Source organism: Equus asinus, chromosome 3 (genome assembly GCF_041296235.1).
Source record: "Equus asinus isolate D_3611 breed Donkey chromosome 3, EquAss-T2T_v2, whole genome shotgun sequence".
NCBI classification, from domain to species: domain Eukaryota; kingdom Metazoa; phylum Chordata; class Mammalia; order Perissodactyla; family Equidae; genus Equus; species Equus asinus.
This window is the reverse complement of record NC_091792.1, coordinates 156,721,739-156,747,603: the sequence shown is the minus strand read 5'-3', so window position 1 is coordinate 156,747,603 and position 25,865 is coordinate 156,721,739. Positions and strand designations below refer to the sequence as shown.

At 60.1% G+C, this 25,865-nt stretch overlaps 1 protein-coding gene across 3 annotated transcripts in view; it reads left to right on the top strand.

Moving 5' to 3' along the window:
- PPP2R2C (protein phosphatase 2 regulatory subunit Bgamma) overlaps window positions 1-25,481 on the top strand; it is a 141,291-nt gene extending 115,810 nt beyond the window's left edge. For all 3 annotated transcript variants that reach the window (XM_044767858.2, XM_044767859.2, XM_070506268.1), the window contains exons 7-9: window positions 7,385-7,554; window positions 12,519-12,610; window positions 22,641-25,481. In XM_044767858.2, coding sequence (XP_044623793.1) covers window positions 7,385-7,554; window positions 12,519-12,610; window positions 22,641-22,932 — 554 coding nt within the window. In that variant the 3' untranslated portion in view covers window positions 22,933-25,481. The remainder of the gene's footprint in view (window positions 1-7,384; window positions 7,555-12,518; window positions 12,611-22,640) is intronic.
- Window positions 25,482-25,865: the final 384 nt, after the last annotated feature.

Genomic DNA, 25,865 nt, shown 5'->3' with positions numbered 1-25,865 from the left:
CCTTTGCTTCCGTGGTCCCATCTCCTCTTCTGCCTGTGACCTTCGTTCGTCTGTGGGAAGCCTTGTGATTAGAGGGGGCCCACCCTGAGAATCCAGGATCATCTCTGCGGCTCGAGAGCCTTAACTTAATCACAGCCGCAAAGTCTCCTGCCGTGTGGGGTAACATACGCACAGGCTCTGGAGATTAGCATGTGGACGGCTTTAGAGGCCGCTATTGTTTACCACATTGAGGTCCAGAGAGGTGAAGATATTTTCCTAAGCTCACACAGCTGGGTAGAGCCAGGATAGAGGCTCCCGTAGTCTCACGCCTGTCAGCCTGTGGTCTTTCTCACTTAATCTTCACAGAAGCCTTGAGGACTGAGCCCTCTCATGGGACCTGTGGGTGAGTCAGGTTCATTTAAAGGGGCTGGGTAGGCTGGACTCCCCGGGCTCACCCCTGGTAATGGGTCTGGGGTAGACAGACCAGACCCAGCCACCCTCAGCTGGGGAGGCTCCAGATGTCAGGGGCGGAGCCTGGACAAAGTCCCCAACCGAGGGAACAGCCAGTGCAAAGGCCCTGCAGCTGGATCCTGGCCCGTGTGGCAGGAGCTGAGCGGGAGGCGGGGTGGGAGGTGGGGCCAGAGAGGGGCACGGATAGAGGAGGACCCACATCAAGAGGCTTTACAGGCCAGGCAAGGCTTTGGGTTTACTCGGAAAGGACGGGAGCCAGAGTGGGGTTTGATCCGGGAGTGACCTGGCCTGGCTGTGTTTTAACAGGATCTCTCTGGCTGCTGAGCGGGGACTGACCTGTGGGGCGAGGGTGGAGGTGGGGGCCAGCTGGGAGATCAGCGTGTTAACCCAGGTGAACGATGCTGATGCTCCGAGCAGGGCGGGCGCCGTGGAGGGAAGGCGACCAGTCAGGTCGTGTGTCTGCACGGAAGGTGGGCCCGCTCCTTTGCCGGTGGACTGAAGGGGGTGGGGGTGGGGGTGGGGGGGAGCGAGGGTGGCTGAGGCTTCATGCTGAGAGGAGGCATCTGCCTCTGCAGAGCCGAGGGGAGGAGACAGGCAGGCCCACCCACAAGTCAGTAGGAGCATTGAAGTAGGAGTTTCTGAAGGCGCTGCGGGCGCTCTGATGCAGCTGGATCTTAATTACGGTGGTCAGAGGGGGCATCTCCCTGCCTTGAAGAATAAAAGGGGCCAACCCCGTGGCCTAGTGGTTAAGTTCGCACCCTCCGCTTTGGTGGCCTGGCTTTTTGGGTTTGGGTTCTGGGCGCGGACCTACTCCACTTGTCAACCACACTGTGGAGGTGACTCACGTATAAAATAGAGGAAGATGGGCACGGATGTTAGCTCAGGGCCAATCTTCCTCAACAAACAAAACACAAAGAATAAAAGAGCAAGCCTGGAAGGAGCAGGGCAGAGGGCAGGGGTGAGGGCCCAGTGGCAGCAGGCCAGGGGAGCCAGGCCTCAATGGGGCAAGGGGGCAGGCTGTCAGGTGCAAAGACAGAGGTGGGGGCAGATCTTGCAGAACCAGGGCCCGCAGTTGGGGGGGATTTCATTTTGTCCGATGGGGTCCCTCACATGGTGCTGAGCGGGGACAGTTACAAGCAGAGAGTGACAGTTGTCGACTCTTCATCAGTGAGTGTTCCCCGCCCGCCACTTTGTAATGACCCTCTGACCCTCCTCACTCTCACGGCCTCGGCCTTCCTGCTGGCAGGGGGCAGGGCGCAGGGGGCAGGGGCAGGGGCAGGAAGGCAGCCACGCTGGGGGCCCCTCTCCCTGCGGTGGCACTGTGGTGCCAGGTACCGGGCGTACCCTGTGATCCCCGCTCCTTCAGGCCTGTCTCGTCTTGTGCTCTCCGCCGCCGAGGACCTGCAGCCCCACCTCCGTGTGTCTGTCCGTTTCCCTCGGAGCGCTCGCTGACCTGCCCAGCTGTCCCCAGGTGTGTGGCTCAAGCCTGCGCAGTTCTGCCTTCTGACGCCGCTCTCCCTTCACCGCAGCCCTGTCTGATCAGTTCTGCCTGCTCGGTTTAACCCCAGTTCCCACCCGTGCCCAGAGAAAGACCATCACACATGACGACGGGAGAGGGCCACAGCCGATGCCACTGAGGGGGACACAGAGGCACAGAGGAGAGGCGGCATCGGCAGGCAGCACCGGAAGGTTCTATCTGCTCTGTGAGCAGGGCTGGGCCCTGAGCCAGGCTCCAGGCTGGGCAGGCATGCCAAGATGACTGATGACAGAGGCAAGACCCCTGCCCCAAGAGCTCACAGCCCATGAGGTGACCATACAGCCCTGCTGGTGCCATACAAGAGGGCACCTTGTGACTATGTGGGCAGCCATGGTGAGCCTTCGATTTCTTTGGAGCATCTGAACAAGATGCACAGGGGGCAGGGTATTTGAGCTGGGGTTCTGAAGGATGTATAGGAGTTGGTAGGAAAGACAAGGGCTAAAAATGGAAAAGGAAATTTCAGGGGAGAAAACAGTATGAAAAAATAACAATAAAAATAGCTACACGGTTTTATTGAGCAGCTACTCCAAGTCCCTCCCTGGTCCAGGCGCTTTAACCTCTGGAGGTTCTATCCCCCTTGTTCTCCAGGTGAGGGAGCTTGTGCTCAGAGAGGTTAAGAGGCTTGCCTGAGGTCACACACAGCTTTGCTCTGCTCTGCTCCTGGTACATGGCAGGGAAGGGCTAGGATAAGGTGGGGGAGATGCCTGGGGCACATGGGTGGAGGCATTCATTAAGGCGACCTGGAGAGAGGGTTGTTCAGTGTGGAGCCCTCGGGGCCTTGCTTGGCTCCGTGTTCCAGGCCCTGGGCCCTGGTGGAACAGGAGATGGGAGTATGGCTGCAGGAGGGGAATGGTGTGTATGAAGCTGGAGTAGCAGGCCAGCTGCGGCTGGTTAGGAAGGAGCTTGTCAGCCATGTGTAGGAACTTGAACCGTGGTCCTGTGGGCCCTGGGAGCCATGGAGGGCTTTAAGCAGAGGAGGGACATCGTCGGAGCTGCGTGTGAGGCTGGCGAGGAAGGCTGGCACCAACCTTGGGCTTCATCTCCCCTATCCTTGGGTGCACAGGCGCCTCAGGGCCTCGCTGGGCTCCCCGGGCCCCTCGCTTCGCCTTGGCTGGTGTTGTGTGTCGGGGGCGCTTCTCAGCCCTCCCCTGTGTGTGACGGTGACGCCGTGGGACACCCAGAGAGGAGGATGTGGTTGTCAGGGGACCACCTAGGGCCATGAGAGCCTTAATTATGCAGGACCATTAAAAGGAAGCAGGATGGAGATTTCTGCTGATTCAGAGCCCTCCCACTTTAAAATAATTGGGGGGGTGGAGGGAGGACCCGAGCCCGTCACTGTAACGGGGGTCTGGGCTGAGTTCCCAATAGCTGTGAAATGTCCTCGGTGATTCCATCAATTACAGGGGAGCCCTATCTCTTATTAATGCCCTGGGCAGGGGTGGGCTGTGTGTGTGGCCGGGGGACAGGCCCTGGTACGGAATAGGAGATTGCGCAGTCTTGACAAAAAATGGTGCCCAAAGTTTCATAGAAATATTTAAAAAGAAAAATCAGAACTTTTGGGTATAATTTTTTCAGGCTTATTAATATCCCTTCCTATTTATCTTTTGTAATTCCGGTTCTTTTGGGCTTAAAAAAAAACACCAGAAATGCCAAGTGCAGCCAGAACTGAGCTTGCGGTGGGCCGTTCGGTGTCTCTGTTTTCAACCATCGATTAGAGCTTCCTGTCGGCCTTTGACCTCTGTGGTTTCTGCTCCTTGGCGCTGGTGGCAGTCGCAGCCCAGGGCTGTGGCACTGGTGGGGGAGCACCTCTGTGATTTGGTCCCCGTCCGCCTCCCCGACCCCCACACGGCAGGCCAGGCGAAGGGAGCTGGACGAGCTGGAGGTTTAGGCGGAGGCTGGCGGAGGAAAGCAAGGTGGGCAAGGGGCACAGGGGCCCCCTCAAAGCTGGGGGCCAAGAGGCCGACCCCACTTTACGGTTTAATATCTCACCTTCTGTTCTGACCCCTGGCGGCCGAAATGCTAGTTCGGTCCAGAGAGGGTCCCCGCCAGGTGCCTGGGCAGGTGCGGGGCCAGCAGGTGGCTGCTGAGAGTCTGTGTGCCTCTCCTCTCAAACCCTCCGCCCTGCTCCTCCCAGATGTGGGGTCTACGCCCTCGCTCATTTAAACAGAACACCAAAGCTCAGTGCTCTCATTCCAGTAAGAAATTAAGCATGGAATTTTTTTTTCTTTACTCCAGGCATCTGGGAGGTGAGGGAGATGCCGTTGATCCTTTTTTGGCTTAACAAAGAAAAATTCCGAATGTTCGTACCCGCAGAAGTGAAGGCGTCAGTGTAACTTATTCCTAGGGCACAAGACACGAGGATGGGAGGCGACCAATCAGGACTCATAGGCTTTAGAGGTTAAAGGTGACCCCGGGGGATCAGGATCCCCCCGCCCTCCCCGTGCCCACTCCTCCATCGAGTCTCTCTGGCTCCCGGTTGCCTGTGGGATGCTGTCCTTCCCTTGGCTTCCAGCGCCCTCTCTGTGTCCCGCCTCCACTGCAGCTCAAGGCCAAGGGCAGGCGGTGGTCCCATGTCCACTGAGTCGAGGTGGAGCCGCAGGGGACCCTCTGAGCTCCCTCTGGGCCAGGCTCCTCCAGCGCAGGGTCGCGTCTGCTGCTGCTCCTGCCTGCGCCCGGGGGGTGGCCTGTCTTCTCTGCGGCTCCCTGCTGCCCGCCCTCCCGGGGGGCCTGGACTTCAGGCCCGGCAGCGTCTCCAGGGCACAGCTCCTCTGACCCCAGCCTCACCCTCCCTCTCACGGAGCGGCGTTTCCTTCTGCTCCCCCTTCAGCTTGCCCTTCTTGACGGAGGAACGCCCGGCTGCCGGCGGTGGTCCCTGTGGAGGGTGGGCTTTGGCTGTGGTTCCCTGGTCAGAGGCCGTGGAAGGATCCCCGCGGAGCTCAGAGGGGGCATCTGAGGTCCTTTCTCGTAGAGGGGTCCTTACCGAGTGGCCCGTTTCCTTCCCGCTGCTCTGATTCTTGGGGAACCAGAGGCAGGAAAGTCAATGCCAGGGCCGTTTCTTGCCCCGTAACCGTCTCCCTCCGTCCCCATGCCTGGTGGCCTGAGACGAGGGTCTGCTCTGCAGCCCTGGGCTCCTGGTGCTGGAACCTTCCTTCCTGCCTGGGAAGGGGACTCCAGCCCCACTCCTGCCCCCTTGACTTAGATTTCATCCAGGTCGACCCATAGTGGCCGCCACCTCCCTACAGTAACACCTGCACCCCTCATCCTGCATGGGGTGCCCTTTGCGTCCCTCTTGCTCACTCCTTTCTCCAGCTGCATGGCCATCAGCTCATCCCTGTCTCAGGGCCTTTGCACGTGCTGCTCCTTCTGCCTGGAGGGCTCCTCTCCTGGCAGCTACACTGTCCTCTCTGCTCTTTTTTCAGATCTCTGCTCACTCGTCATCTCCCACAGAGGCCCCATCTGTCCAGATCAGCAAACCCTGTCCCTCTCTGTCTCTTCCTTGCTGTATTTTTCTTCCCAGCACCCATCACTGCCTGACAGTGTAGCATAGCACTGAGGTGTTTTTGTTTTTAAGATTGGCACCTGAGCTAACGTCGGTTCCCTTCTTCTCTTTTTTTTTCTTCTTCTTCTCCCCAAAGCCCCCCCAGTACGTAGTTGTATATTCTAGTTGTGAGTGCCTCTGGTTGTGCTGTGTGGGACGCCGCCTGAGCGTGGCCTGATGTGTGGTGCCATGTCTGCACCTGGGATTCGAAGCGGCGAAACCCTGGGTCGCCGAAGCAGAGCATGCGAACTTAACCAGCTGGCCACGGGGCCAGCCCCCAGCACTGTTACTGTCTGTCTCCGCCGGGAGAATGTGGGCTCCAGGAGGCCGGGGGCTTTGCGTCACTCGCTGCGGCGTCCCCGGGCCGTCAGTAGTACCGTCCCAGGGCCTTGGACAAGCCCACAGTGGGCGCTCAGTGTGGACTGACTGACGGAGAGAATGAATGAATGACTGCGCTGTGCACGATGAGGACGTGATGACCAGCATGAAATGTTCCCAGCCACCCTGCAGAGGGAGCAAGGCAAGCTTGTGTTTCTGGGAATGGCAGGGGCCCAGAACTGCGTCTGCCCTGGACAAGAGGGAGAGCGGGGGTCCCAGGGGGGAGGTAAAGGGCGGGGACAGACCTGGGGGGTTGGGATACGGGACTTCGTGGCTGGGAGGGGACCCTTGTGAGCCTCTGGGGAGATGCGCCCAGCTCTCTGCTCCCTGTTTCCGGCCTGGAGGCTCAGAACAGGCCAGCAGGCAGGGCAGCCACGCGGCTGGTTTCCATGGGGACAGCTGGACCGGTTGTCACATGTTTAAGTCTTTCCAGACTGGCTGGTAAATGGCTGCCAACCCATGGCCCTGCTGTCTTCCCTGGATGGCCAGGCGCGCACATGGCCCAGGTCCTAGGGACCTAATGCTTGGCCAGCGGGGACCCTAGTCCCCACCCGGCACCTACAGCAGGGCCACCGTAGGACCTGACGGGCCAGAGAGGGTGTCAGTGGGCAAACTGGCGGGACAGCCAGCAAGAGGCACGAGTTGGGGAGAGTTTATCCTGCTGCGTGGGAAGCTCGACACGTCAGGAAGGCCTGCTTCTTGGGGGCAGTGGGGAGGGGACACGGGTGGGAGGCCCACCCTGGCCCAGGCTGGGATCGCCCAGCAGGGCAGGAGCGGTAGTCTTCAGGGACCTGTAAGCACCTTCCTGCAGGAGCAGCTGGTCGAGATAAAAGCAGGTGGCGGGGCAGACGCACGCGAGCTCCACCTGGGCCGGGAGATCTCATCCTGCTGGGACCCCGGGGCCGCCGAACCGAGCGGGCCCGCAGGTGGGGCTCGGCCATGAGTGCCCAGGACGCCACGAACAGGGGCTCCCGGGGCCACAGGCAGGGCCCAGCCCAGGCCAGGCCGCTGTCCAGCACGGTCGAGGGGGCCAGGACGCCTCACCGTCCTGGCATTCGGCATCACCAGTAGGAGGCAGTGGTGTGCAGCACATCCAGGCAGCTCTGGGTTCAAATCCCGACTCCACCAGTTTCTGCCAGCGCTGAATCGTGGGCGTGCTTTCCGCCGTCTCTCACGCAGTGTTCTTGGCTACAAAATGGGAATAGTGGTTGTACCGACTTGGTGTTTTTATGGGGGGATTAGATGCAGCAATGCACAGAAAGGCCACAGCATCTGGCTCAGAGTTAAAGCTCAATAAACATTGCCGGGTCTTCCTTCCCTCTTTGGAGGACCCATTCGGGCCCGATGCCTGACAGGTATTGAGTTACAGGTTTGATGAATGAATAAATGACCGTACAGCGTGAGCCCAGGATGGAAACAGTCGTCTGTGGTCCCGGCCCCGGCCGCAGCCCGGTGACGGGGTTGTCTCTCTGTCTCCACAGTCTTTGAAGAGCCTGAGGACCCCAGCAACCGCTCCTTCTTCTCGGAAATCATCTCCTCCGTGTCGGACGTGAAGTTCAGCCACAGCGGGCGGTACATGCTCACGCGGGATTACCTCACGGTCAAGGTCTGGGACCTGAACATGGAGGCGAGGCCCATAGAGACCTACCAGGTGGGCGCGGCGGCCGGGGCCTGGGCAACCTCGGAACCCTTGCGTGGGCGGGAGACCCCGCCTGCCTTCTCTGTGCCAGGAACGCGTGCAGGGGCTTCCCCAGCTATGGGGGCTTCCGCACACCCATTTTGTGGCTGGAGACACAGTCCCGAGCAATGAAACAGCTCATCCCCAGCCGGGCAGCTGGGCCGGGGGCAGAGGGCCTGCCTGGGCCGCCTCCAGGGAGCTGTGTGTCCCCCGCCCCCTCAGCCCTCCCCGAGGCAGGGCCGTGCCAGGCCTGCAGTCTGGGGAACACAGAGGAGTGTGACAGGGCCACCTGTCTAAATCCTCAGCTCAGGCCTTTCGAGCCCGGCTTATAGATGGAGCAGGGGCCGCCTTCCTGGGAAGTCGTTATTACTTTCATTTTTCTGTTATGATCCATCCAGATAGGTTAAGGGGTAGAAAACAAAATTCACGTGATGTTAAAAAAAACGGAGCCTTGAAAGAAACATGGGGCTGCTGTAAAGCTGTTTCCAGTTATGTCTGTAGCTGGAGAGATTAGAGAGGCTTCCTGGAGGAGGTGACATTTGCCAGACCTTGTAGGATGAATAGGATTTGGTTGTGCAGAGGTGAGTGGGCAAACAGCTCACCAAAGGCCCCAGCCAAGCCCTCACGGTGTCACCAAGTATTTGGTACACACAGGGTGCCACACACGACACCTGTCACCTCGATTCCTCACTGCCCCCACGAAGGGGGTGCCGTCAGCCCCATTTGGCAGAAGGGGCACCGGGTGCTAAGAGATCAGGCTGTAGGGCTGCCTCTCAGCCGGGCGGTGACAGACTCAGAGCCACATGGGGCCCACGCCTCCCTTCCCTTCCTCCCTCCTGCCACCACAGGGGAGGGAAGTGTCCTCAGAGGCAGAGGGGGCCCCACTGAGAAGGGGTGCAGAGCCGAGAGGAGAGGACGGGGTGGTCCCAGAAGCCGTGTGCCCGTCGGAACATCTGGGGCGGTCCTGGTGCACCCCGCCCTGCCCTCCGCTGGGCTCCTTCCCCGGGATGGCCTCGTGAGGGGCCGTCACCGCTCCTGGCGATGGCCCCTCCGTTGGCCGTGAGTGTTCACGGAGGTCCTGCTGCCTCCACCCGCTCCTCATCTGGCCCCTCCTCACACTGCACCCCGGGGAGGGGCCAGGCCCCCTCTGTCCTTCGGGAAGTGGCTGAGGCCAGAGATTGGGGCGGGAAGGACACAGGCCCGCTCAGGCTGCAGGAGCAAGCGGGCCAGCCCCTCCCACAGTCGGCCCGGGGACGTGCCCGTTTCCACCTCCGTTGGGCCCTCAGCCCTTCACGTCCCTGTGACGGCGAGGGCCCTCGATCCTGAACCCGGCTGCAGTGTTTACTCCAGCATTTCTCGGGGAGGGGTCCTCGCCTTCGGAGATTCCCAAAGCAGGTGGGGCCCCAATAAAGCAAGGGGGACTGCTCTGGAGCATGAGGCCCGAGCTTGGCTGCTGGCCCGGCTGACCTGTTGATTCTAGAATAATAATAGTTACATAAAGCCAACACGATAACTCACGTTTTTGGCTATTATGTGCTAGAAATTGTGTACTGCAGCAGGATTGTGTTTGTCTGACTTGCAGTCTAAACCAAGAGGGGCTTTTCTCCCTCCACAAGAAGTCTGTTGGGGGGTGTCCAGGAATAGCGAGCGGCTCCATGACCTCCTCAGTCTTCCTCCTGTGATCCAGTCCACCATCATTTGGGCTTTGGTTTTCTACCTTATGTGTGATACCTCATGGTGGCAAAGTGACTGCTACACCTCCAGGCACTCTGCCTACATTCCGGGCAGGAAACTGGAGGAAATGTGAAAGGCCATGCCTGTGGGGTCTGTTGCAGGTTTTATTGGGAGCACAAAGCTTTTCCAGAATGCTTCTCAGAAGGCTTCTGAGAGCTCATTGGCTAGAGTGGGTCCATGGCCTGGCCAGGAAAAAGAGTAGTTTTAGGCCTCTGTGTTGAGGAGGGCAGGGGAAGGGGGTGGGGATGAGGGTTGAGTGAGCGAGCCCTCTTCAGGGCTGCATTGGGCTAACTCCTTGGCACACTGTTCCTTTTCTAAGCCTCCCGTCTACCTGGGGAGGATCAGGAGAAAGTTGAGCTCAGTGGCATATCTGAGGTGACAGAGCTAGCAAGCAGCCCACCTTAGGGTGGCTCTCACGTCTTCCTTTCTCCAGAGCCCATGCTCTTCCTCGCCCTGCCACCAGAGGGCAGGAGGCGCTCAGTGCACAGGGGTGAGAAGAGCACGTGTTTGGACGTGTGCATCAGTGAGGCTGCTGTGACTACATAAGGAGCACATGCAAAACTGCAGACCAGGAGGGGCTGCATGTGAGCCCCTTAAAGTCTGCCTGTGGCGGGAATGAAGCCAGGCACCGTCCGTCCCCATTCACCTGAGTCCTTGCACGTGCCCCGCAGGTGCTCTGTGCCCACTGAGACCCTGGGCTCCGAGGGAGGGGGGCTGCGGCCTCACTCTCCAGGGTCCCAGACGACAGGAACGCAGGAAACCTCAGCCTCATGTGGCTATGGGCCAGGGGCTCCCCAGGGGGATGGGAGGCTGTGCTCCCCCAGGGGGCCCCTGTCTGCCGCCCCGCCATCCGAACCCCTTACCCCACCCTGTCTCCTCTGTGGCCCGAGCCTCTCACACGAGCGTGTTCATCGGCCTCCCCCTCCCAGGCCCACCGTGCTGCCTCCATCTCAGCCTTATTCGGTCTCACCCTCTTCCTCCCAGCCTCCTGGGCTCAGGCCACCCTCTCCTCGTCCACACCCTCTCCTGGGCCTTCTCTTCCAGACCCCAAGCCCGGGGGCGTCTGCAGGGCCACGAGCCAAGTCTCTGGTCTGGCTGTCGCCTCTAGCCCGACTGGTTCATCGTAAAACACGTATTGAGCTCCTGTGATGTGCCCGGCCCTGCGCACCCCCCTGGGAAACTGCTGGGGAACAAGACAAGTAGATCCTGCCTCAAGGGGCGGCCGTTCCAGCAGGGAAGATGGCCAGCAACCAAGCAAATGGACAAATAAAATGATCATAAGCTATAAAAATTGTGACAAATAAAACAAACCAGGGGCTGAGGTAGAGAAAATCGGGGTGCTGAAGCCTAAGAGAAGTAAGGGCATGAGCCATCTGGCAGGAGGGTGTTCCTGGAGGAGGAAATAGCAAGTGCAAAGGCCCTGAGGCAAGGACATGGTTAGTGTGGTCAAGGGACATGGTTAATGGCGAGGAGCCATTGTGAACAAGGGGGAAAGAAGAAGAGCCTGAGGTCAGAAAGGTGATGGGGCAGAGCCCAGGGCCACTTATGGGCACTGGCGGGTTTGGCACAGAGGCGTGATGTGATCCAGCTCAGTTTCAGAGGATCCCTGTGGCCGCCTGTGGCCTGGACTGGGGCGGGGCGTGGGCAGACGCAGGGAGAGCATTGGGAGAGGTTTGCCGTGAGCTGGGTGGTGGTGGTGGAGCAGGGCGGCCGCCAGGACGTGCAGAGAGGTGGCTGGGCTCCGGGTTGCTCTGGGTTCCGGACAGGCTGCAGGTGGGGCGTGGGAGGCAGGGGGCGCAGAGGGGACTGCTGGTGTTTGTGGCCGTCGTACGGGAAGGATGGGGGCTGTGGAGGGCCCAGGGCTCCGCGGTGGGCAGCCTGGGGGCTTCTCGCCTGTCCCTTAGGCAGCTGGACGGTCCGGCGTGGGCTCCAGGGAGAGGTCCCGGTGGGAGAGAGGTGTCTGGACAGAATTTAAAGCAGGCGAGCGGGCGGGTGGGGGGAACAGGGCGCCGAGACCGTCTGTGGGCCTGCGAACAGCCCTGTGAACAGACCCAGGAGTACAGGGTCTTCTCGGAGACACGTGGGGAAAACAGGATGTGGGACCACCGAGGGTGTGGTGTGGGGGGGCCTCTCCAAGGAGGGGCGTCCCAGCTGAGACCTGAGGACGTCCCCGTGTAAGGCCCCAGGGGGCAAGGGGTCAACACACGCATGGAAAGTCAGGGGCGGGAACCTCAGATGCACTGATGCTGCGAGGAAAGAGCCAGAGAGAGGAGACGGCTCCGCCTGGGGCAATCAGGGCGGCTGCCGGAGGAGGTGACCTACGGCTGGGTTTTTTGAAGATGAATAAGAAATCCCCAGACAGGAAAGGATACAAGCCTCTGTTTCCCCCTGCCCTCCCTGCACTTGCCCCTTGGTTTGAAGCCTGTGTCACTGCCCAGTGGGAGGTGGACATTTATTCTCTCCATCCCTCCAGGGTTGGTCGGGGTCACAAGGCCCCATACGGTGCTCGGTCCTTCCTTCCTCTCCTGGAGTCCTCACACTCTGCTCAGGGAGGAATCTCGTGGCTCTTTTCCAGACGGGAAACCCGAGGCTCGGCCGCCAAGTGACTCTCCCGGGTCACGCAGTAAAGGCAGAGCAGTCGGGCAGATACAGGTCATGGTGTCCCTGGGTGTCAGGTGACCCTGGGAGAGGGCCCTGGTCTTCCACTCATAAGCTGTGTGACCTTGGGCCAGTTACTTAACCTCTCTGAGTCTCCATGCCTCATCCACAAAACAGGACAGGTGATGCCTGCCGAGGTCTCGCTTCAGAGGCCTAGGTGACTTCTCCTCCCTTTTCTCCATAATGGTCACCCTTGTGCTTGTGGTGACTATTTTATCCTCCGAGGCATGACCCTACACCAAGCTGTCTCCTACAGCTGATCCCAGGATAGCCCATGAGGTATGCACTCATCACTTCAAGAGTGATGAAACCGAGGCTCAGAGAGGTGAAGTCACTTGTCCAGGATCACACAGCTGGGGAGGGGTGGAGCCAGGATCTAGTCCCCTTTGTCATTGTGTCCGCTCTCTGGTCAAAGCTCAGGGGTCAGCCATGTGTCAGGCTGTGGCCCTTCCTAATGAGCGTGGCTGAGTGGGAGGGCACAGGGCCCACGGCTGGGTGAGACCCCCTGGTGGCGGGCCGGCACTCAGCGCTGCCCTCTCCCGCAGGTCCACGATTACCTTCGGAGCAAGCTCTGCTCCCTGTACGAGAATGACTGCATTTTCGACAAGTTCGAGTGCGCCTGGAACGGGAGCGACAGGTAACCTGCAGACCTCGGACCCCACCCCAACGGGAGGGCGTCTGCCCAGCGGGCCTGGACCGCGGCCTGGGCGGGATGCACATGGGGAATCTGCCACCCATCGGCCTGGAGGAGTCGAGGTCTCTGGAGGAGGCCCGCCCTCCCCTGTGGCAGGCACAGCTCAGCTCTGGGTTTGAGCACAAGAAACGAGCTCGCATCTGCAGACACCTGCCGGCCCGGCCGTTTGAGCCCATTCTCCTGAGCGCTGGTGGTAACGTTTTTTGTCGGTTGGGATTCCTAACCACACGGCCCCTTCCCAGGTGGTCAGGGTCAGGGGCGTCCTGGTGCCCGGGCCTGCGTGGGGCAGAGGGCTTTGGCGGTTGGTCTGCCCACCCCCTCCTCCCACCATCATGGCTGCAGCAGCCTCTTCCTGGCGGCCGCCCAGCTTCAGACCCTCAGGGAGTCTGGGAACACGGCAGCTCCTGCACCTTCTGGGGGGCCCACAGGTCCAGTCCCTCTCACCACCCTGCCCCCAGGGAATGGCCCTGAACCTATATGAGTTCCTGTTCCCCATCCCCAGCTCAGCCCTGGGCGGGTGTAGACAGGGACAGGCCAGCGCAGGGACCCAGGTGACAAGACAATGTGGGGAGAAGAACCACACCGGCCGGTGTATCAGAATGGCGCCCATCACATTTTCACAGTCGCAGCTGGTCTGGCGTTGCCTCGCTCCCCTGCAGTCCCGTCCAGTCCAGGGAAGTGGGCGACGAGGCATGGGGGAGAGCCGGCAGCCTTCGACTCATGTCATACGGGGTGTGTGTCCATCCGCGGGGATCCCATCAGTCACGCGTGTTGGCCAGGAGCAGGCTGGGCGCTCCCCGGGTTCTGAGGGTGGCGGGCATCGCTGGGGTTGTGGGAGAGCGTCTGTGCTACGGCCCCGTGTGGTGTCGGGCCAGGCATGCTGGGACCGTACAGGCAGGCGGGTGGGGAGAGGGGGACCGGAAACCACAGGACAGGACCAGCAGGAGCCACCCGGAGGCTGTGACCAGAGCTGGGGGCCCCCAGAGACGCTGTGGGCATCCTGAGGCTCCCCTGGCCTGCGGGGGTCTCCCAGCTGGGCTGTGCTCTCCACAGGGGCCGGATGGTGGTCACGGGGGTCCCCTGAAGGACACTTAGGAAACCAGGGCGGAGGTGCTGGCCTGAGAGTGGGTCAGAGGGGCACCTCCAGGCACCTGCACCCAGGGACCCAGACACCCCAGGGAGGAGAGGGCTTCGCAGATACCCCTGCAAGCTGCAGGCCCTGACACACTGGGGGATCCCCAGTGGACACTGGCAGCGGGTCTCGGGGTGGAGGGGTCTCTTAGGATATCAGGAGAGGGAGTTATTGCTGGCAGATGTGATTCCAAACTGGTGTGTGTGTGTGTGTGTGTGTGTGCATGTGTGTGTTGGGCGGGTCCCCATGGGTTGTGACCACTGCCTGCCCGACCTCCATGTCACCACCAGGGGGAGCCCGTGGACAGGTGATACCTGGCTCCCAGTGACAGGAGCTGCCGGGCTCCTCCGGGCTCATGGGTGCCCAGCCTGGAGCTCGGCTGTCTGGCCTCTCACCCGCCACTTGCTGCCCTGTGCTGTACGTGCCAGCCACCCCAGCCCTGGGGGTCCCTGCCAGCCCCCTCCGCACTCGGCTCTGCTCCCGCCCCCTGAACGCTGCCAGTGCTGCACCTGGCTCACTTCTGCTGTCAACTTGCAGTACTGACTCGATACAAGGCCACCTCCTCCAGAAAGCCCTCAGGGTTCTCTCCGCCTTGGTCCCCCTGCCTCCTGGCTTTTCCTTCTATGTCTTGGCATTTATTACATGTTTTTTCCTGGCCTCTGTTTGCCTTCTCACTGGACGGAGTGCCCCTTGCGGAGGGACTGTGGCTCAGCCCAGCATGAGCCCCTCCGTCGGGGCCTTGGGAGTGTCCAGTCAGTGCCTCTTGACGTTCTGGAAGGCATGCAGGGTGCCACCTCCTTCCACTCCACCCTGAGGCTCCTCTGAGCCCAGTATGCCCAGGGGAGGAGGACCCTGACGTGAATAAACCCTGGTCCCTGCCTTCCAGGAGCTCAGAGGCTCAGGAGAGGAGCGAGTACCGCCCCCAGGACCCCCACCCCTGCCAACCGAAGCGCACCCCTGACTCCCACAGGGGCGGCCTGCACTGTGCGTCTCGCGGTGATGGGACGCCTGGCGCCTCCCCTTGCACAGCTGGCAGCAGAGAGCCGCTGGGTGTCTGACGACCCTCGTAGCAGGTTGGGTGTCTGGCGCCTGGTGTGGCGGGAAGGGCAGCGGCTTTGGGGTCAGACACCCTTGACTTCGGGTCTGTGCTCCACTGTCCAGTTGCGAGCTTGAGTGAGCTGCCGGGCCTCCTGCGTCTGCTCACCTGGGAGGCGGTTCTCATGACCGTGACCTCCCAGGGCTGTCTCAAGGCCGAGACCCTGTGTGCGGAGCTCCTGGCAGGACCACGGGTCCGTGTTGGCCGTGGATGGTCCCGTGATTGGCGCGCACGGGCTGTTGTCTGTCTTGCACCCCCCACCCCAGTTACCCGCCTGAAGGAAGCCTGCTGAGCCTCCAAGACCCACCCCAAATGCCACCTCCTCTGGGAAGCTCTCCTTGGCCTGTTCTGCCGGGACAAAGGGATTGGTGTCAACCAAGCATCTTCTGGTTGCAGGAGTCAGACAAGCCTCTGCTTGTTGTGAGAAGTTCCCCGCAAGGTTACCCCAGGGCTCACGCTGTGTCTACGGGCCATCCCCTCTCTGTCTGTTCCCATCTCTGCCTCACACACTGGCCTCATCCCCTCCTGCTGCAGCCGGCCGCCCCTCACTGCTGCAGATGACCACCCCAAACAGTTCCCCTTCCTGTCCTCAGAGCCCACCCGCCACTCCCCCAGGGTCTATGGGGAATCCTCATGGGAGGATCTGATTGGCTTTGCCTCGGTCACGTGCTCTCTTTTTGAGCCAATCAGCATGGACGTGGTTGATTACTGCATGCCACAGGGCAGGACAGCAGAGCTCTGTGATTGACAGGGATGCGGCAGGAACCTTTCCCCAAGGTGGAGAGGAGAACGGGGGACAGGAGCAGCCAGAATCGTGGTCCCACAGGCAGATGACGAAAGTGAGCCTAGCAAAGGGGAAGCGACTTGCCTAGAGGCAAGCCAGGACAGGGGGCTGCCCTTTCCTGTTAAGGGAACCTTCTGGAATGTAAGAATGTAAGCCATGGGCCATTCCGTCCGGCCGTGGTTTGCAGGGTGCTGGGACCTGGTACTCTGAGATGAAAAAGACCCTCTCTGCCTGGGTGGGGAGGGGCCCCTCTTCCCCAGAGCCCGTCACTGCATCCTGCACCTTCAGGAAGGAGGTTAGCACCCGTGTGGGCCACAGAGGACTTGAACCATCCCTCTCCCCCTCCCCCCCAATGGATCAGGATCAGAGTGGGTGTCGTGTCAAAGCACCCGCTCGGCGAAGGGAGTGGGTCTCTGAGAACAAAGGAGGGGCTGCCTCTCTTCCCTGGCCCCTGTGGGCATTGGAGAGAGAGAGTGGCCCTTCTCTGGGAGTCATTCATCATCCACTCGTGGCTTCTGCTCCCCTGGTCTTGGGCTCCCCGTCTCAGAAGAAGCCAGTGGAGGTGGGATTCCTGAGCCCTGCACTTTCCTCCGTGTTTCACTGAGTTACCTCATCCATCCTCACCAGGGGCTGGGGGCCCATTACCCCATTTTATGCACAGACAGTTAGCAGGCGTGTCAGGGGCAGAGCTGGAGTCCAGGCTGGCCCATGCCCCTGCCCACACCGCCTGGGCTTGGGGCGCACGCTTGCCCGTGAGGCTGGAGCCGAGCGGTGGGGAAAGCAAGGCCTCTGTCCGCCTTTGCAGTGAGGTCAGTTACCAGCCCCGGACCACCCAGCATCTAGGGGGGCCCTGCGCGGCTCCTGATCCCGTCTGAGCTGTTGGCTCTGCTCTTTCTGCCCCACTGCATGGGCTTTGGGCACAGGGAGGGGGCCTCAGCCCATGGGGATCTCAGATTCGCCATCCAGGGTGAGTGTTTGAAAACCACGGCTGCGCCTGCCCCCAGGCTGCTGAGGCCACCTCGGGCAGGGCTTCATGAGCTCCCCAGGGTCTGTGGCCCCTCTCCTTTGTAGGCTCTGGGAGTGACCACCTAATAGGGCAACGAGGGACCATCCCCACGCAGCCTGGGGTTGGGGGCAGAGGTCACGGGAGAGGTCATGGGGGGCATCCCAGTTACGAGCCCCTGGCTCTTGCTGGGGGAAGGTGAGAGTCCATTCTCTCTTGCTGCAGCCTTAACAGTGACACCCCCATGTCCCAGGGCCGGCACAGCAGGTGATCAGGAAGGGCAGAAGAAAGAGAAAAGCAGGAATCTGCCCAGTAAAGCTGGGGCCACAGGCATCTGGGCGCTGTCAACACTCACTCCTGTGGGATCCTGGCAGGTGGACCTCCCTGTGACCCAGCCTGACACAGAGCCTGACCCCAGGGGACGCCTATTGTGGGAGTGAAGTGGGGGAGGGGGGTGTCAGTCAGGATCACGGGGGGTTCCCCCTTGTCTGATGAACCAGACAGGCCTGGAGGGGTTGCTGCCCTGAGTCAGGAGGTCAGAGTTCATCCCAGCTGGTGGCCCCCAAGGTCTGAACGTCCCCCTCTGCAGGACATGTAGCCATCAGCCCCCCTGGGGTCTGCAGATTCTGGTCTCCTGAGAGCACAGGGCACCAGGGACACAGCAGAGATGGGACCTGGTGCCCACCCAGGGGGACCTCCCTCGTGGTTTGTAGGAAGCAGCCTACAGCAAAGCTCAGGGGGGAGCCCCCAGGCAGGAGTGGAGCAGGGGGCCATCCGGGGGGCTGAGGCTGGCCTCGGGAAGGAGGTGGCACTCGAATCCGAGAAACCAGTAGGAACTTGTGCACAGAGGGTGGAAGGGCACTGGGGCAGAGGGAACAGCGTAGCAGAAGGCTCTGAGGTAGGGGAGAGCGATTGGTGCGGCCGTAGCTTGGCGCTGAGGGCAGAGGTGAAGTTCCAGGGTTAGTAAGGCCTCTTGGGCCTCCCTGGGGTGGGTGTCGTGAGAGAGCCAGCATGGGGGAGAGTGGGCTTCGGGGTGGGGTCAGAGCAGGGAGATCAGTGAGCAGCTGCTGAGCCGTCCATCCGGGCGAGAGATGATGGTCTGTGGACGCCGAGGGTGCAGGGACGGGCTGCATTCCAACCGCCTTTAGGTGGCCTGAGAATGGGGGCGGGTTGTGCACACACTCCAGAGGGGGCACAGGGAGCTCCCTCCCGCTGCCTCGCCCACACACCACCCTCCACAGCGATCTCGAGCTTAGAGGAAAAGGCCAGCCCTCTTCTGGAAAGCACAACAGATATGGTGCAGAAGGTCCCCTCGATCAGGGGTGAGATGTGGCCGGGCTGGCGCTCCTGCCTGGGAAGAGCGGGGCTGGCATCCAGGGCAGCCACTCCCCACCCACAGGCTGTGCGATGCCAGGAGCCACCCCGCCTGAGCTCAGAGTCCCCGGTGCAGAGCAGGACACTGACGCACCCCTCTATTGAGCTGTGAGAGGAGAACGAGGAAAACACGTGGATCCCTATGCCCCCACCAAACCCGGCCCCTCCTGCACTGCCCTCCCACCTCACGGGGTCCGGGGCTGATGGCCTTCACCTCGTGTGTCAACAGCACCCAAGTTACAGGGGAAGAGACTGAGGGCTTCCGCAAGGCCAGGGGCAGAGTTAGAAGCCTGTGCCCAGGCAGGCTGCTCCACAGGCCTCACGCAGGTGCTGGGCACTGGAGGAAAAGTGGGAGGATGGGGCTGGGGGCCAAGCTCTCCTGCTGCCACTCAGGCCTCCTCTGCAGCCCCCACCTCCTCCTGCCCCTCCCACTTCCCTGCCTCCTTCCCACATTCTCTCTCTCCCTCCCTCTCTCTCTCTCCCTCCCTCTCTCTCTCTCTCTCTCTCTCCTCTCTCTCTCTCTCTCCCTCTCTCTCTCTCTCTCTCTCTCTCTCCCTCTCTCTCTCTCCCTCCCTCTCTCTCTCTCTCTCCCTCTCTCTCTCTCTCTCCCTCTCTCTCTCTCTCTCTCTCTCTCCCTCCCTCTCTCTCTCTCTCTCTCTCTCTCTCTCCCTCCCGGTCTCTCAGGGACACCTTGCCCACCTCGCCCTGGCCTGCACCCACCCACCCCACTGCTCTCTCCAGGACACACAGACACCCCACAGCACACGCCGACCCTGCTCCTGGATCCTGACTCGTTTCTTTACAGCCCCCACCCCCTAAAGCCGTCCTGGGTCCTGGGTCTTTCTGCCATGTGCTTGCTCCTGCCTCTCCTCCCCACCTCGCAGCCCTGTTACATCTGAGGGACAGGAACTGGGGACAGCTAGCCACGCAGACCCTGGGGGCTGTTGCTCCCCTCTGTCGCCTCCCAGGCTGCATGGGGATTGCAGTGACGATGAACAGCCCCGCCTGCAGCCCCTCTGCACCCCCAGCCTCGGGACCCCATGGCACTGGGCAGCGGGGTGGCCCTCTTGCCCTCCCAGCCTTGGTGACAGCACTGGCTTCATGCAGCCCTGTCCTCTCTCGTGGCCCTTAGGAAGCCGCATACAGGGTGGTCCGCAGGCGGGGCCTCGGGAGCCACCAGCACTGACGTCCCTCGGTCTCCAGGAGTCTCTAAGCGGCTCCGGCTCCGTGGGGCCTGATGCCGGGCATGTCTTTCTTCCGTGGGAACAGCTCTCCGCCCTCCTTCCCTGGCCGGTCTCAGGTCGGAGCCACGGGTGAAGGTGGAGGGCGCTCCCGGTGAGGACCTGGCCAAGGGTCCTGTGCACACCTACCCCGGGGACCTGGGCATGGGCTCCAGTGACTTCAGAACGCCTGATCGTCTCTGGTTCTGGGGCGTTTTCAGGCTCAGCCGACCCCCTGCTCCCACACTGGGGGGTCACACTGTAGCCAAGTCTCACGGGTCATAATTTAGGGGGATGTTTGAACTTCCCCAGGCTGAGCTGACGTCCAGAAGCGAAGTGGGGGCTCCCTCCACCCCCAGCAGCACGGGGTGGGCTCCCCCCCTCCTCCGGCCGGTGTGCCTCCACATGGGTGTCAGCTAATCGTCTCAACTGCAAACTGGTCTATTCACACAAATTAAGGCTTTAGAGGTGGAATTTTAGAACAGAAAAGAATGGAGCCAGAAAATACATTAGAATTCGCCACCTACCTCCCTTCTCCAGAGATTAGACAAATCTCTTAAAAACGCAGAACTGTTTGACTGTCCCCCACTCTGGGGGGGCCCATCCCCACCCCCACCCCCACCGCTCTGCTGTCCTCAGAAAGCCTCAGAGAAGGCCCCTCCACTCACCGCTGGGGTGTCCCCCATCAGTGTGCACAGGGGTGGCCGGGAAAGGAACTTGCATGCATTTCTGACCTCTGAGGGTGGTTGGGACCATGTGTGACCCTTCCATGGCATTTGTTCATTCGTTTCCTTCATTCATTCATTCGGCAAATCCTTAGTGAGCACCTGCTGGGGAAGGTACCTTCTGAACCTGCAGGGCTGGCCGTGAGCAGGAGGTTCTGGCCCTCCCGTCCATTCCATTTACAAAGCATCTACTGCATCTCGCGGGGGCCAGGAGCACCCTCCCCCAGACCAGGGGCTCGGCCGGTCAGGTTCTGCTTGGCTGCTGCTGAGGCTCCCCACGGAGGCAGAGCCAGGCCCCGGGGACTGGACACAAGACACGCCTGCCCCGGGAGCAGGCACAGGCGGACGCTGGCCCACGGCGATTAGCGCTGTGAAGTGGGCCCGGAGGGGTCCCCCACCTGCCCCTCCAGCTCCCGTCTCCACCTCTGTCCGCAGAGCTGTGCCCGGAAGCTGACCACCATGGCTGCCCTCTGGCTGCTGGCTGGGTTTAACCAATGGGGCCCCTAGAAGGAGACCTGAGACAGGAGACAGAGGGCCTGGGGTGTTTGTCCCACCTCCCTCGCTGTCCTCTCGGCTGACTCTGTCCCTTTGGGCACAGCTCCCTGTGTCAGCAGATACCCCCCGCGCTCTCTCTCTCTCTCTCCCTCTCCCCTTTCTCTCTCTGTTTCACTCCCCAGGCCTGGGGGTGGTGACAAAATCTCCAAATGTACCAGTCCCAGTCCCTGTGATGCCCTTAGAACATTCCAGAACATTTGTGAATAGTCTTTCTAGGGAGCTCTTCTCCAATCACCCAGTTGGTGTGTACCCTCGGTCCCTTGCCAGGACCCAGGGGAGCCTTGCCTCAGTCCTCCTGGAAGCCCCTGGGACATCCGAAGAAGAGCCACTTCAAGGAAGGGGTTCCAGTCCTCATTGCCCCCAAATGTCCCCCTGCCGATCTCTGACACAAGGTCAGAGAAAGCAGTGTGGTGTCGGGACGTGGCACTGACGCTGCAGACCGTGGCTCTGGCTGAAGTCCAGCCTCGTGGTGCGCGGCCATCTCCCGGAGCTGCACAGGCTGGACAGGGGAGCCTGAAGCCCCTAGTGGACAGGAACCAAAAGGCGGCTCTTGGCCCAAACTTGCCAGGCCTCAGCCCTGCTAAAAGCTTCTCTCTGTGAGGGATCAGAACTCCTAGGGCCGACTCATCAATGAGAAGCGAGACAGCAGAGGCCCTTGTGTCATGGTGCTGTGTTATCGCATTAGGAGGTGGTCAGATGTCGCTCCACCCTCTGCCCTCTGCTGGCGAGACCCAGGCGGCAGAGGGGCCTCCCCACCCCATACCCCACCCATCGCCATCCAGAAAGGACCGACATTAAGAGAAGCTCCACAGGCGAGATGACAGTGTGACTTCTAGTCACAGCTTGTCCGTTCTCCTGTGGGCACAGGAGGCCGACGTCCCCTGGTGTCCCATAAAGATGCTGCAGGTTAGGGTCTCGGGTACCACACTCTCCTGGGGTCAGTCTGTCAGCCCAGGTTTTCCCACAGGAAGGAAACATGTCACAAGAAGATGTGTCACTTTCAGCCTGTGACACATTCACCCGGGGGCCCCTGAGCATCTGAGCCTGCCCAGCCTGGTGTGGCACTGGACGACCTCTCGTGGTCCATCCAGGTGGACCTCTGCCTTCTCGCATCCTCTCCACTCTACTGGTCCTATAACTTGGGTGATACTGAAGATGTGGCGCGTGTGCGTGACCCTTGTCAACCTAGGGGTCCACGCGGCTCTGTCTCAGGCAATGACACCGTCCAGAAGCACAGATCAGCTTCCGAAAGGGAGAAGGGCATTCCAGTCTGTGCACGCCTCTCCTGAAGGACATGGCAGGGAACCACTTCCCAGCCATCAGAATTGCTTCCTGGAACCCCCCTCAGTTAATTCGACGCCCCCCGCATGCTGCCCCAGGGCCTCTGCTAGGCAAACCCCCCCAGCACCTCCTCTTGGCCCAGGCCCATGTAGCTGGTATTCCTTCTCCCTGGGCTCTTACTGTGCGGATGAACTTATCCTTTGTCTCATGCAGCAGGAATCCCTCTCCTCAGGAGAGGAGAGCGGAAGAGAAACAGAGTGGATGGACAAATATAAAACTCTCTGTAGCGGGGGCGGGGAGGTCTGTGAACATCTGCACATCAACCGTGTGCAAAGAGCGTTCATTTAGTCACTCAACTACTCAGACAACAGCCCGGGTCCTTGCTGGGAAGGGCAGGTCTGATTGGTTCAGGGATCTGCCCTTTGTCAGCCACAGAGTTTACTTCTTAGTGTCTCTGTTTATTTCCCCTCTGTTGTTGCCTAGTGTCGTCGAAAGTCCAGGGCTGTCTCTCCCAGACTAAAGGGAAAGTACGGGGGCATCTTCTTATGATGTTTGAGAAGAGCACTGAAGGGGTCTTAGCTCCTGGCCCTAAGTCTGTGTTCTGATGGCAGTTGAGATGGGAGGGAGAACAAGAGACCCCCAAGAGGCAGGTGGAACTGAGGCAGGGGGGCCCCACGTCTCCTCCCGCGGGCTCCCTTTCCAGGGAGCGATGGCCCTGCAGCCCCCAGGGTTATTTCCTGAGAAGGGCCGCGTTTCCGTCTCCCGAGGTCCTCCCCGCCTGACGCCTCTCCTTCTCCCGCCAGCGTCATCATGACCGGGGCCTACAACAACTTCTTCCGCATGTTTGACCGGAACACCAAGCGGGACGTGACCCTGGAGGCCTCCCGGGAGAGCAGCAAGCCCCGGGCCGTGCTCAAGCCGCGGCGCGTGTGCGTGGGTGGCAAACGCCGGCGGGACGACATCAGCGTGGACAGCCTGGACTTCACCAAGAAGATCCTGCACACGGCCTGGCACCCGGCCGAGAACATCATCGCCATTGCCGCCACCAACAACCTGTACATCTTCCAGGACAAGGTGAACTCCGAGATGCACTAGGCCCTCAGAGCCCGGTCCCGCCCGCCAGCCTCTGGCAGTGTCCCCAACCGTCAGACGGCGACCAAGGAGAGGAGGAAGATGGCAGCGGCAACAAGGACAGCCATGGCAGTGGGGTGGCGGTGCAGTCGGTGACTTTAGCCTCGTCCCTCCCCAGCTTCCCTGGGCCAGAACCGCCCTTGCCGGTGATGGTCTGTTTAAACAAGGACGACAAAGGATTCACAGCCACGAGTCCTAAAATGGGCGTGACTGTGGGCCCTGAAGTTCGGGGTTCTTTCCTTCCCGTACTTGACCTGCCTGTGGTCTTTACCACATTGTTAGGATTTTTCATCTCTGGGTTAATTTTTCACTCCAGCGCTTCCTTTCCGGGGAACTGGGAGCCGCTGGGAGCTGTTTCTCTCCTGCGCCTCCCTGGCCCCAGATCTTGGCTCCGGGGACAGATAATGGGGCGTTTTCAAACAAGCCAGCCAGGGATTCTTTTGATTATAAGCGGAGCGGTTTCCACTGTCTCCTTGCTGAGGGTCCCGCCTTTGGGTGTTGGGTCGCGGATTCATGCTGAGAATTTGCGGACGCAAGCTCCTCCTCTAGGTTCTTTGAATGTCTTTCAATATCTCAGGTCCGTGAGCGTTTCCTGAGAGGGAGGGGGAGATCTACCCGTGTGTGTGCCTGTTATCCTCCCGCCCGCCCCCCTCGCCGCTCGGGGCTGTGTGCCAGGCACGGTGCTCACCCCTTGGGTGCACTGATTCAGTCCCTGTGCCTGCTCTGCGGGGCACTCCTGCCCTCCCTCCACAGTCCCAGGGCACCTCGTGGGAACTCCTGCTGGCTCTGTCCATGACCTTTCTGAATCCCCATCATGACCCCGTGAGGTGGGTGTTCATTCATTTCCTCCATAAACACCCACTGCTCACCGAGTGCCAAGTGCCAGGGATCGAAAGGTGAATAATTTATCATCCACTCTGAACACACGAGGAAACTGAGGCCCGAAAGGATAAACAGTTGCTCAAGGAGTGCACCAGCCACGCAGTGGGGTCGGGACTCCCGTCCAGGTCTTCGCACAGGCGCCTCCTGATCCATTGCATTGGTGGCTCATATTAAAGGGACAGTCTAGCCTGGAAGGTTCTGGAGACGTCTCTTCATCCCGTGAAGCAGGACAGAGCAGGTGGGATGATGACGAGGGTCCGAGACTCGGAATGGAGAATGGAGAAGACCCCGGTGCTCCTCGCCGTTGGGTAACTTCAGGACTCCCCACTCTGCCCCACGTCTGCACCCGAGCTCCTGGCTCAGATGCACTGAACTGCCTCCAGAAGAAAACTGCATGATCTGACCATTTTAGGATACCTTTTCTTTAATGATCACACCGTCTCAGCGGACACTTTCCTGAGGGCCACAGTGTTCCTCCTGCTCTGTCAAGACCAGACCCGCCCACCGCGCCAACCATGCCCACTTGTTGTCTTTGCCCATGGATTTGCCACGGAAGCACGTGGCTTTGCATTTTGATTCCAAAAGCAGAGTGCAGAGGCCCAACGGAATCCAACCTTTTTTAGCAAGATGTCCCCTCATCCGGGAACTAGACCCCGCCCAAGATTTTTCTCAATGGATAACGGTGTATTTTTGTGTGGGTCAAAGCACAAAACGCATGTGCGCTCACTTCCGGCCATGATATTTACACGAGGAAATGGGTCCATTGATATGTTTTTCTTTTTTAATCAACGTGAATGAAGAATGTTTGTTTATATATCACTGTAAAATCCAGGTGACCTGGACAGTATTATATGTACATATCTACTCTAATTAAAATTAACAATCACAGGATTGGGTTCCTTCTTTTCCCCTTTATAAAGAGGTTCAAGAATGTGGTAAATTGTATAGAAATCTTGCTGAAGCCAAAACCCAGCTCTGAGGGCCTTACACAATTACTCGGATATTTGGCACAATCCATTTCCCTTCGCTGTTCAGATGCTGAGAGGACACCTGCATTTGCAGCCGGAGGTCACTGACATTTACCGTCCACGGCGTACAAACCAGACACTGGACGTCCGCATATGCTTCCTGGTTCCTGACTTCTGTTTTAAACTTTGGATATTGAACCAAAAAGAAAAAATAAAAAAGGAAAGAAAGAAAGAAAAAGATCTCAGAAGGAAAGCATTCCTCTGGATCCCCAGGAAATAATGATGTGCGATGCAAATTGTGAATAAGATGTGTTGAGGGGGGAGGGGCAAAGCTAGAAATGGCAGAAGGGCCAGTAAAATCGTCACAAACGTTGCTTCCTTGCTCTGTGTGAGTTTTCCGCTCCTCTTGAGTGTCCGGGCGTGCACATAGTCGTTGTGAAGTTGTCGGTGGCTTTGATTTTCGCGTGAGTCCCCCCAGGACCGAGCCAGGCGGGCGGGAGGGGTGTGCGGCGGTAGAGTAGACGGACCCGGTCGCTCTGGACTCTAACTCATAGGTGCGTTCCTGCTTTCTTTGGTGTCTCACCAATTAGCCAGCTGTTGAATAAAATTATAAATATGTTAATACCAGCTTTTTCCAATAAAATAACAAATGTTACATCGAAAGCGAGGCTCAGAAGGCTGCTTGTTTTCTGTGAGGCCGACCCCAGGGCGGGGTCCCAGAGGGCGGATGGAGACCCATGGGCGGGCGCCCAGGGGGAGGTGGGTGGGCCTCACTCAATGCTTGGTGCCTCCAGCCCCCAATGCAGCCTTGAGCCCTTCCAAGCTCTGAGGTCATCCCTGGGGAGACAGGGCTCTAATAATCCTGGCTTTGTGGGTGTGGGTGTGGGGTATGGGTGTGGGGAGGGGCGAGATGAAACCAGCCAGCCCTGCACGGCCCGGTGCAGCGCCGACACTCTCCATCAGGGCTGCTGGTCGTGCTTTGTATTGTTTGAAGCAGGTGAGCAGAGCCCACCACAATTTCCAGATATTCTCACTCTTTCCCGGGAT